Here is a 12725-nt window from a genome sequence, read left to right as displayed (position 1 = left end):
TTACAAGAATTTTGTCTTATCTTTATAACTATCATGGGTGGTTTAATGTGCATTGGCTGCATTTCACTGGGATACCAATGGCATCAAGACAACTGCTGGGGAAGAATTTGGGTCATCCTCCATTTTCATCAAGTCTTTAGAGAAATCAGTCTTTTTCCTCAGAAAAAGAATACAGTAGATCTTCAAAAGAATACAGTAGAGCTTGTTTGTTCTTTCTGGGACTATCAATTAGCCTCAAGAAAACCAAACCAAACCCACTGTCCTTGAGTTCAATCTGACTCATAGACACCCTATAGGACATAATAGAACTGCTCCATAGGGTTTCCAAGGCTATACATTTTTATAAGGAGTTCTGGTAGTGTAGTGGTTACGAATTGGGCTGTGAACCTTAAGGTCAGCAGTTCGAAACTACCAGCTGTTCCGTGGGAGAAAGACGAGGCTTTCTATCCCATAGATTTACAGCCTTGGAAACCTTGTACAAGATCACTATGATTCAGGACCGACTCCACGGCACATCACAATGACCACATTTTTACAGAAGCAGAATGCCTCATCTTTCTCCCACAGAGCCACTGGTAGTTTCAAACCTTTGACACTCCATTAGCCCACTGGACCACCAGGGTTACCTTAGCCTCAAGTTTCACCTAAAAAGAGAAGTTATAAGGACCGCTTTTCTGCATATGACATGTTTTACATTGAATCTGGCATGTTGTTGCTAAGTGCCATTGAGTCAGTTCTGACCCATAGCCAACCTGTATAGGGTTTCTGAGGAACCGACATGTAGGAGGACTTAAATAAGAATAATTTATTGTTAGTGGATGTAGAAGCATTGCATTTTGAATATAAAGGAATCTCAGCAAAATCATTATCTTTCCAGAGCCCAGTTTTTTGGCATGACTATCCTGTGCATCTAGGTTTATGAGCAGTAGTAAGGGTGGCACAGGCCAGCCAAACTGGAAGGACTTAGTTATGTTCCCAGGTTTGCTGTGACTTCATAGCCATGTAAGTGCTTTGATAAGACCATTCACTACTGCTTTTTCCATTGAAAGGATATTGAGGTAAACCACATGGTCATTCTGGATGCTATATCTTCAACTTGAAAGTAGGAATGATAGCTGCCCTACCTAATGTTGGGGATTATCATTACAATAACAAAAGGGATTATATAGTCTTGATATTTTAGGAAAGTACTATAAATATGTAAATATTTAGTGGTGGTATTCTCTAGGAAAGCATGATTTTACAATTCTTGTATGTCTTTGTGTACTTCCTAGTACATCCCTCCTCAGTCCACAAATCCTAGCCAATGACAGGTAAACACCTTAATAAATAGTTATTGAATTCTAAAAAAAATAGTAGGGTATTTGAAAAGATAATATTTACCTAAATAATTCTTGTAAAAAATGCTTAAGAGATAAAAGAAAACGTGCATCAAAATTAAAAGGTAAATGCAGATGTTTATCCTTCTCAGAACTCCAATTCTTCTCGTAATTCAGTTTTTGAAGCCCCAGAAGGAGCCTGTTTTCTCTATCATCTGACCTGAGGAAAATTTAGCCTTCTTTTTACCTCCTATAAATAAGTTGTTTTACTTGAAGGGACAAATAAGCATTGTTGAGGCTCTCTTTGAATCTGTGGTTTAAAAGTGTTTGCGGTGCTTTAGTTTAAATTATAACTTTAAAAAGGAGCTGACAGCCACATGTAGATGAGATAGAGGAGATGGTATTAGTAGGTGATCTCTAGACTGTTCATTTCCTTGATTTCTGTTTTAGGTACTTTGCATTCATTTGCACGTTCATAGAAATAATTTGGCAATTACACTTATTGTCAAACTGGCTATGATTCCTTGGTTAAATTTTCTTATATAGAGAATGCTTTTATATATGTATAATCGTACACATATTTGTATGTTGTTGTTGTTTCTAGGTGCTGTCAAGTCGGTTCGAACTCATACTGACCCTATGTCCAACAGAGCAAACCACTGCCCAGTGTTATGCTCCTATGCCATCCACACAGTCATTGCTGTGTTTCAGCCCATTATTGCAGCCCCTGTGTGTGTGTGTATATATACACACACGTACAATATATGTAGTCCTGGTGTGGCACTGTGGGTTACTACGCCAGACTGCAAAGGTGTTTGAACTGCAGGGTCGGTGGTTCAAACTCATCAGCAGCTCCTTGGAAACCCTACACAGGGTCGCTATGGGTTGGAATCGACTCAATGGCACTTAACAACAACATAAGCAAATATTTGGTTATTTGTGCATTTTATTGTCAAATGTCTGACTTTGCATACATCTGCAACAAAGACTCTCTTTTGCTTATATTTCTGTCACTTATTCACTTATTTTTGTTTTTTCTCTTTCCATATCTTGGAATATCCTGTTACTACATTCCAAGGAATTAAGAATAAGTTGCTGTAGTTTCCCAAGCTATCATTTATATATTGATGTGAAAATCATTTGTCTTTGTCCCATTCATTTTTCTGCGTAGCTTTCAACAAGTGTTTCTTATTGACAGATTTACTCTGTGAAAAAGCTCTCATTTTTAAAAAAAAACTATGCGTCTTCCTTATTGAATATGTGAAAGCAAAATGACATTTTTAAGAGCATTGTCTTTGTGTTTCCTGAAAAAGTGAACCCACTGAAGTTTTCCCCCAGTAAAACTTGCCAAAAATAATAGACTTTCATATGTATTTCAATCAATACATTTAGGCATTCTCAATACTGATGGTTTGAGCTCTATAATAATAATACAAGTCAAGTAGTATGTTTCTTAAATAGTGTGTTACTCAACAATTCACATTTTGAACAAATAACTTAGTTCCTTTGTTGTTAGTATTACAAAACATAATGATTTATGTGTGTGTGTGTGTGTGTGTGTGTGTGTGTGTGTGTGTGTGTGTGAAAAATGAAAGGAAATGACTTAAATTTTAGTTTTTGATGTAACTTAGGAATAGTCTTTGGCAATGAATAATACCAAATAAAATGAAGCATCTATTTTGCTGTTTAAATTTTAGTAGAATATAGTGTTGAACTTTCTTGGATGAAAGAACCTTCTGGTTGGTAACCATGATTCTAAAATTTAGTTTAGGTAAGTAGAGGAAACTTAGAAGTGTTATAAAAATATTTAATTTTCTTTCCCTAAACTTTTACTCAAGGTACAGTTACATGATGAATAAAAATTGCTTAAAGTTAGTATAAATGCTAATTTCTCAAAGGCTAGATTGAAATAAAGATACCAACACAGAAGTAATTTTTTGTTTTTGTTTCAATTTTGCTCCCAGTTCCAACTGCCTGATCAGAGAACTTGGGTAAGTTTCCTGCTTATATTTTTGACTGAAATAATGTAGCATTAAAAAGAAAACATCTTACACTCTAAATTGCTATACAGACATAAAGAATTCTGAGCCCCTCTCCACTATGTAATACATACATCTCTAGCAGATAGTTTTCTAACTTTGTCAAGCTGCAGTACTTTCATTTATAATTGAGCATTTAGTGTGCTACAAATTGTTTACAGAAAAGAGTTTATTCTATAAATCTGACCCATTCCACATAATTATACCTGGATGTGAACTCCTTCTGGGTACCTGGGAACATGTTGTTAAAAGAGGTTTCAACATGGGTCACTAAGTGGAAACAGTCATTATTTGGGGGAGATTGTACCAGCATGTCAAAGATGCTTATGATAAAGCTTTCTAAAGGATAAAACCTTGAACGTATGTGTAGACACAAGCTGACATTGGAATCCATATCCGTATATCCCAGGGCAGAAATTGGTTCTGCCTATTTGAAGAAATAAGGCTAAATGTTTAAAAATCCATATCTGCCTAGTAAATGGATCTTTTAGCATTGGGCCTCACTTCCTCCATTTTCAGTTCCTATTCCCAGATACAGTCAGTCATCAGTTAATATTACTGGGAACAACTTTATTTTTTATTGGGGAAGACATTCAGGATACAAAAAGTACTGTTTATTTCATTTTCACCACCAAATAAACCTGGGGTCACTGGAAACAACATATATTACACAATTTTTTTTTAAAGTATATGTGCTTTGACTTCTCTTTACTCTCTTTTTCATTAAAAATTATGCTGATTTCTGAGGAATGGACAAAAACTTTTGGATGTAACTCAGATGTTCTTTTGAAGTCATGTTGCCATTACATAGAAATTATTGTAGGTTGGAGCACGTTAGCATTTTCCTGTTTCCTTTATCTTATGTTAGCTTTTCTCTCTCAGGAATTCTTCCATTTTATTCCTTCTATACAGTATGTAATGAGTTGTGATTTTTCCTTGTTCAGATAGACTTTAAAAATTATGTTCAGTTCTATGTGGCACTGGACAATCCGCACTGGACTACGAACCACAAGGTCAGCATTTCAAACTCAACCAGCCGCTTCTCCGAAACCCTATACAGGGTCGTTATGAATCGCAACAGACTCAGTGGCACTTAACAACAACAACAAGAAGAAATATGTAAGGAGAGAGATAGACTGACACATAGACTATATTAGGCAAAGTTGTGCAGCAGATAGGTTATTCTTTGATTACCCAGGCCTATATTTCCAGTGTTCCTCCTGTCTTTCTTTCCAGAGGTCTGTCCTGAGTATCATGCTACTCATCCTATCTAAGGACAATATTACTTCAAAGAAGCTAGCTACATTGTTAGCTGTTTCAAACTTAACACCTTCATAAATGGCCAGTGTTTCTAACCAACTCTCAAAACCAATCCAGGTTATAAATGAGATTCTCTTTCCTTTTAATACAGTTGCATTGCAATTGTCATTGCATTGATTTGGAAATACTCTCATTCTGTTGAACCACAGGAGGCCTGGTGTGGCACCATAAGATACGGCCCTCGACTCAAGGTCGGTTTGAACCATGAGGTCGGCAGTTCAAACACACCAGCTGCGCCTCGGAAACCCTACACGGGTTGCTTTAAATCAGAACCAACTACAATGCATCTAAAAACAACAACATTTGAATCCTATATTTTTAGAGCTATCCTTTCCATATGTGTTATAAAACATGGGGAGCCCTGGTGGTACAGTGGTTTTGTGCTAATTGAAATGTTAGTGATGTAAACCTACCAGCCTCTCCATGGGAGACATATATGGCACTCTGCTTCTGCAAAGATTACAGCCTGGGAAACACTATGAGGCTCTTCTATTTTACCCTATAAGGTGTCTCTGAGTTGGTATTGACTTGATGTCAATGTTGTTGTGAAGTGCCGTTGAATTGGCTACAACTCATAGTGACCATGTATAGATTTTGTTGCCGTTGTTAAGTGCTTTTGAGTTATTTCCGACTCATAGTGACCCTGTATAGGGTTTCTGAGGAGCAGCTGGTGAGTTTGAACCACTAACCTTGCAGTTCAAAGTTACCTTATAGCCCAGTGCTTATTCTGCAATGCTATACCAGACCTCTTGCATAGGGTTTTCAAAGCTGTAAATCTCTGTGAGAGCAGGAAGTCTCATCTTTCTCCTACTGAGGGGCTGGTGGGCTCGAACCACCAACCTTGTGGTTCACAGGCCAATATTTATCCTGCAAAGTCACAGCGCTCCTTGATGGCAGTGGGCTTTATTATAAAACATAGGTATTAATGGGAAATGTTAAAGGAATATATTTGTAACTTTTAGTAAAAGAAACTCAAAGTGATCTCATCATTATGACTGATGAATATTGTGCCTGGGATAAGATAGCTGTAAAATGTGGATATTTACTTCTCCCCCAAATGACCAGGATTTTGAGATTTCTCAAGATTATCAAATGAATAAATATAGAAAACTAGTAGGTCTACAAACTTTCCCATCAGAAGTTATTTATAAAAGGTTAGTTGTTTTATGATAAAACATGTACAGTCTAATTTGTGAAACATTAGGTTACATAATTCATCATGCTGTTGTACATATCGTTTCATATAATCAGGCTGTCACTTTAATAGTTTTAATGAGAAACTTCTTTTTTTATGTCATCAATTATTGGCTGTCAGATAATAATAATTAATCTAAGTGCTTAGGGCCTAGCTGATGATATCTTGCCTGTTGAAATGTTTTTAAAATACTTACTTTATTTGACTAGAGAGATAGCTACATTTTTTGGTAGGAGCTAGGGAATTGTGTCTAAATATTAGTTTGCGTCAGTATGAAGTTGATAGCCTCTCTGGGACTGGAAGGGGGTAAAACAACTTCCTCTTCCAGACATCTGTCTGCAGATACCATCAACAACTATTATATATGAAAATAAAAATTACTGTTCCATAGAAAATTAATTGTCATTTACTGATCTGAGATTAGCCTATGACATTAATGGATAACAAGGCAATATTTCTAAAATATATGTGCTAGCTTTTGTCCCTTTTATTTTTCCCATTCTCAGCAAACTTCTCGTTTAAACTTCTTATTCATAGTAGTATGTATATTGCTCGCTTTATTCAATGAAAAAAATATATAGCTCAATTCTGTTCCATTTATCCCATGTTATCTTGATTTTGAAAACACCAAGTCATACTTCAAAATGAATGTCAAAACTTACTATTTCTTTTGTAAAATGCCTATTAATACAGAAGGAATAGCAAGTGAGTCCAGATAGCAAGAGAAGTTGTAGTTTTGGCCCATACATTTGATAAAGATCATCTTAATCCAAGATAGGGCTGATGTTGGTCTCAATGGTGCTAAGCTTCCCCAACTGGCAAATATCTAAGTCACTCTGTCTTCCCTAATGGGGAAACATATTCTCTCCAGCTGAGCCAGAGTGCTATGAGAGTAAGTCTTATAAAGATGAAAAGATTCAGTGATAACTTTTATACTGCTTCAGTTGTTGCTAGTTGGGTAGAAAGAGAGAGCGAGAGAATATGTATGTGTGTGGTGTTAATAGTACACTTCAGCTCACTTCCCATCTTCCTTCTTTCTCTTTACCCACTGCAATTTAATCCTCTTTTCATTGGACACCAGAAGTCAAAGGTAGGGGTAGCTTATAAGAGAGGCATTTGGGTAAGCCCTGTTCTTTTTCCTATTATCTTTACGTATGTCATTATTTAGTCATCAAGCTCATAATATATTTTCTTGTTTCTTAATGGTTTTCCCAAATCGAACCATTTGAGGTAATCACAGTGATCTTTCTTCAGAAGGAGCTATTAGCAGCTACTAAAGCAAGACACTTTTCTTAACAGCCAATTGCTCTTAAATAACTTGAAGGACTTGTAGTTTATATGTGCTAAAGATGAAAGCTGAGAATAATAATAGTCATGAGTAAGCTATTTTCCATATAAAAGGAAAAGTGTTTCTAAAAGATGTATTGCTACAGGAATCAGGGCGGTCACTCAAATGATTTAAAACCACTAGATAATGAAACTTTACTCAAATATTAAATGTATATAAATAAAACATTTATAATCATCACACATGCACTTAATATTCTTCCCTATAAATACATGTGACTATGACCCTTACCCTTTCTTGTTACTGCTAATCAGCTTGAAGGCCAAGGGTCATTTTTCACTCAAACCATATACTCCAAAATGAATGGAATATCAAAAGGATTTTCTGCAAGGAACAATTAAAAGGAATAAATGCAAATAAAATAGAATCATAAAATATTTTCAGATTGATTTTTTAATAAATAAAATCCCAAGTAATATGAAAATGCTAATGTGCCAGCAAGAGGAGGACGATGATCATCTTCGGCAGAGACAGCGTTTCTTCTAACCTCTCTGAGCAGCAGCATCATTCCATTTCTCTGCCCTGTGATCAGTATGTGTCAAAATCCTTCATAGTGACAAATGTGCTGTCCACTTGCATCTGTGGAGAATGTTTTAGCAGCTGAGTGATTATGAATCAAACCCCTGAGCTTATAGCCCTTACTGCCTCCCAATGCGTTCACATTTGTTGTCTGACAAGTAAATGTATCTTGACTTTCCTCTGAGATTTTTTTTTCCCCCCACCCCACCATGTTTGATGAAAGACATTTGGCAAATTGGCAGTGGTACCCTGTACGTTGCAATTTGTAGCTAGCATTAGGAGTCTGGGCATAAAATGAGAGGGCAGGCTCCAGGCTAAAGGGAAAAGGGAAAGAGCTAACTAGAACATGAATAGTCATTTGAAGAATCAAGCATATAATATTCCCTTTGTAAGAAGAGGACCATGTTAAGACCAATCCGTTAAGATTTTGCTCCAGTTAAGATGCCCAGACATAGTATGCTAGCCACCTGTGTGTCCCCAGGATATATGTTTATTTTTAATTTTCCTCTTAAGTAGGGAATTAGGTTTTTCACTTTTTACCTTGAGCTCTATGAATTAGACCTCTATTTCTGTCCTGCTGTCCTATAACAAGAGAGTTAGCCTGTTGGGTTAATTAATTGCCTGTGTTCCAGCTGTCTTTACTCTTTTGTATATGAATCTTCTGATCTACAACTCTGACTATGTAGAAACACAGAGTCCATGTACAGTACAACATCTTTAAAATAGCTTTATGAGCTCTCCAGTGGCATAGTGCCCTGGGAACCAAATAAGTAATGGGTGAGTTAATTCAACAAGGTGGCCTGAAAGCTTGCTTTCTCAACTTAAAAATTCAGTAGTAAGCCGCTTCCAAATGCAACTTGAGCCCTGAGGAAATTTAACATTTAGGGAGGGTCAAAAGATGTGATAGAATCACTCTAACTATGGCATTAAGGACCAAGTTAACTTATAAAAAAGTAAATGACACTGTTTGTGACACTGTCAAATATGGATAAAAACTTGAAGATTTTAAGTAAAATAAATTAAGTTGCTAAAGGGGAAGAATTAGGCAAGGTAGTTTTTCATTAAGAATATTGCTCCAAGAGTATATTTATACTGACTGCTCCCTTTTTCTAATAACACATGCCAAGTTATGTTATATGAACTTATGATAATATAAGTTATAATCAACTGTCATTGCAACTCATTGTTTGTCTACAACAAATTACTGTTTCATCAAAATTCTTTGTTTACGAGTCCTTTTGAAAATCTGGTATATTCAGATCTTAATTTAACACAGTCATAGGCAATATGCCTCTTACATATTTAATTTTTTTTCTTTCTGGGTTACACATATTTGGCTTAAACTGTAACTTTGGAATGCCTAATGTTCTTTCATGCTGTGAGTTCTTTCCATGTGACTCTCTGGTTTCTAAAACTTTTCTCTATAATGTGCAGTTTATTATTGAAGTTCTTAACAGAATAGTGATGCTATTATTTTTTTAAAATAAAAATTTAATTTGGCTTTATTATCTTTCTTATATATTTCACTGCACACTTGCTTATGAAAGTGTTATAAAATGGTCTCTCAAAAGCCTTAGGAAGGCTAAGTTTTTCATAAATTGGTTGCTACCTTTGATGCTTCCACAATGAATCAATTCTCTGGTCATTTGTTTAATGTTGGGACACTGCAACCTCTCTCAACCTCTTACAAGCAGACTCAAGGCTTCCCTTTAAGTGATGTTCTTGATTTGCCAGGTTTCGTTATGGAAGAAAAGATGTCAGACCCTTCTTAGTCCTATGTTTTTGCCTTTCAGATGTCCGCTATTGAAAACATGGCAGAAAAGCTAGAGAGCTTCAGTGCCCTGAAGCCAGAAGCTAGTGAGCTTCTGCAATCAGTTCCTTCCATGTTCAACTTCCGAGCGCCTCCCAATGCCCTACCAGAGAACCTCCTACGCAAAGGAAAAGAACGCTATACTTGCAGGTAACTCTGAAGTTAATTGTGCTGGCTTTCCAAAAATCTCCCCTATGATTTCAAAAGGCCCTGCTGTTTGTTTTGGAAATTATTCTTGATTGGATGATTAATAGCAGTTGTGATAGATCTCAGGGACTTCAAAGTGCTATTTAGTTGGTGAGATATAAAAATAGTGGCTTTAAAAAATTATTATTAAATGAGAATTTTAACACAAGTGATTTGGTTTTGATAAATGAGGTTGGAAACTGTCCAAATAGGATCTATTTGTCTCAGTTCCCCCATTTCTTTGATAATTATGAATTTCCTTTCACAGTTAATTATTTTCATCCAAAGGTATTATATACTACTGTCTTCAATCATAACACTTATTAATCGCCATGGCATTGAAGAATAAAGCCAGTAAGTGAGGGATGAATAAAGTTGGTAGGTGAAGAGACCTAGTTAATAAGTATCTTGTTATGCATCAAAAGTACAGTAAATTTGTGTTTTGTTTGTTTGCTGTGGTTTCTTTTGTTTGTTTTTCTTTTTTTTTTCAAACTGTGCTGGTCATTTTTGAATTGTCTTCCGAAATCTATGACATCTGACTCAAGCATATCAATTTATCTGCTCTTTGAAAAACTTGTCACTTTCTTCACTGGAAAGCTTTTATGGGAACATACCTTGATGGATGAGGTCTCAGAATCTTGTCTGATCTGATACCACTCATTGTACAGAGAGTTGTCACTGTAGCTGACATATAAAATGAGTTAGAACATTTGAAATCTGTTTGCATCAACCCAGAATCACAAACTCTGTCATTTTTTTTTTTTTTTTTAATCCACTTGTCTGGTTTGGTTTTTTGAATGTAAAGGTACAAAGTTAATAAAAGAGTATGGGGTCATCAAACTAAAGTCTATTTTCATAAATTGCTTGCTTATGCATGAGCAAATTCAACCAGATCTCATCAGGCAGGCTTTATTTGTAGAGTTATTTATATCTGTAGAATGGCTTTGTTGCAAATTTTAAATACCAAAGACATATGAGTTCCATGCAAGATTAATTAAATCAGGAATAGGCATCTGGCTTCTTATGCGGCTCAAGTGAAACAAAGTCAACTGTGCTGACTTTTGCTTATAAACATCTTTTCATAACAGATACTGTGGCAAGATTTTTCCAAGATCTGCAAACCTAACACGGCACTTGAGAACTCACACAGGAGAGCAGCCTTACAGGTTTGACAATTTTTGTTAAATTAACTTGATAAATATTGTAATCATGAAGGTGGACTTGTGGACAGAATTTTAAAGGAAGCTATTTTTGTGCATGTATGTCTTTTCAACTTTGAGTCAAGGAAGAATCGACCAAAAGCAAAATAAATAAATAAATAAAATGGATTAAGGGCTAGGATAAAAATTACAAGGATCCTAATTTCTTTCACCAATGTTTCCTACATTGTTAGCAACCTTCATAATCTTAGTTGTAAAGTTCTAATCAAGTGACTGATTTAATATTCTGTTACTGATGCCTTAGGTGTTAGCATAGAGAGCAATGGAGACAGAATGATCTGGATTTTAGCCATTTGTCATGTTATTTATCTTTCTGAGATCAGTTTGCCTGTCTTGAAATATCAAGGTACTAACATCTCTATCCTTGTGTGATTATTAAAGGAAAAAAAAAAATGATAATATGTTAATAAAGCACCTAGTACATAGGTACTTGATAAATGTGAATTCATATAATTTTTTGGCAAGGCAGAGGAATTTTGTCACGGTAATCAGAGTATTCTATCTGGATTTAAACTGAGTCTTTACCACTTCAGAGCAGTGAAACTATATGCACATTCTGAACCACTCTGAACTGAGATGATTTTCTTCATTTGTATAATGTAAATAATTACAAACTTCCTTCTTAGAGTCTTGTGAAGATTAAATGAACTAATTCATACGAGAGACCCTTAGAATGGTGTGCAGTACAGAATAAATGTTACAGACATGCTATTGTTATGTGCCATCAAGTCAGTTCCGACTCATAGCGACCCTGTATAGGGTTTCTATTGGAGCTGCTAGTGAGCTCGAACTGTCAACCTTGTGGTTCAGACTGACCTTGCAGTCCAGTGCATTAACCCGCAGAGCCACACTAGGACTACTTTTTAATTGTCAGGAATCATAACATGGAGTCCTGGTGTTACACTGTGGGTCGGTGGCTCAAATTCACCAGCCAATCTTCAGAAAGGCTATACAGAGTCACTATGAGTTGGAATCAGCATGACAGCGCTTAGCAACAATCATAACACTGAAGCCTCTCTTTTCTAAATTTTAATTCTTTACTAGGAGATAACAACCCACATATAATAACTTCGTTTCCCAGTATGACTAAGCCAATGTCCACAGGTCCTAATAATAGGTCTGAGAGAAAACCTGGAGCAAAGGGGAAAAAATTATAGAACAGATAAGAATAGATTACAGGAAGAGGGGCAAGTTCACCAACAACTTCCTAAAATGCTTCTTAGTTTATTAAATGCCAATATTTTCTGTATGCCATATGGGGCATTCATCTGATTTCAGTGTCTATATTGTTGACTACTTAAGAGTAAAAATAATCAGCATAAATGTTGTTTATCATAAGTAAAATCATAATCTCATCCTGAATTGAAAGTTTAATGCTTATTATTCTTGTCTAAGGCTCATTTGTTTCACTGAAATAAGTCAATTCTGTCTCAGATTTCAAAGCTTTTTACATGCAAGAATAAGAAAATAGCAAACCAAAGTCCAGCTGTTTAAAGAGGATTGAATTAGGGGGAAAAACTGAAGAGACTTAAACTCAGAAAATATTTTCTGAAATTATTTTTGTTTATGTACATGTTTATAAGTCATTGATCATGAATGATCTCCCTTCTATATGTTGGAATGCACTTGCTTTATAATAGGTCTCAGAAAGAACTATGGCAGTGGGACGTGGTAGTACTGTATCTCAGGAAGAGATCTAGTAATGAGATAGAAATATAGAATGTGACTTTCTTTTTTGAGAAAATTCAGTATCCTAGGAATTCTGCCTA

The 12725-nt window shown here is 35.7% G+C and overlaps 1 protein-coding gene across 7 annotated transcripts in view; it reads left to right on the top strand.

The window, feature by feature from the left end:
- The window catches only part of MECOM (MDS1 and EVI1 complex locus), a 782704-nt gene that overhangs the window by 751558 nt on the left and 18421 nt on the right, over positions 1 to 12725 (top strand). For 4 of the 7 annotated variants that reach the window (XM_006861811.1, XM_006861808.1, XM_006861810.1 and 1 more), the window contains 3 exons: positions 3284 to 3310; positions 9534 to 9700; positions 10825 to 10902. In XM_006861811.1, coding sequence (XP_006861873.1) covers positions 3284 to 3310; positions 9534 to 9700; positions 10825 to 10902 — 272 coding nt within the window. The remainder of the gene's footprint in view (positions 1 to 3283; positions 3311 to 9533; positions 9701 to 10824; positions 10903 to 12725) is intronic. The other 3 variants (XM_006861813.1, XM_006861814.1, XM_006861809.1) reach the window with 1 other exon arrangement.

This window comes from Chrysochloris asiatica, unplaced genomic scaffold (genome assembly GCF_000296735.1).
Source record: "Chrysochloris asiatica unplaced genomic scaffold, ChrAsi1.0 scaffold00043, whole genome shotgun sequence".
NCBI classification, from domain to species: Eukaryota; Metazoa; Chordata; class Mammalia; order Afrosoricida; family Chrysochloridae; genus Chrysochloris; species Chrysochloris asiatica.
The sequence above is the reverse complement of the archived record's forward strand: the minus strand, read 5'-3'. Positions and strand labels throughout refer to the sequence as shown.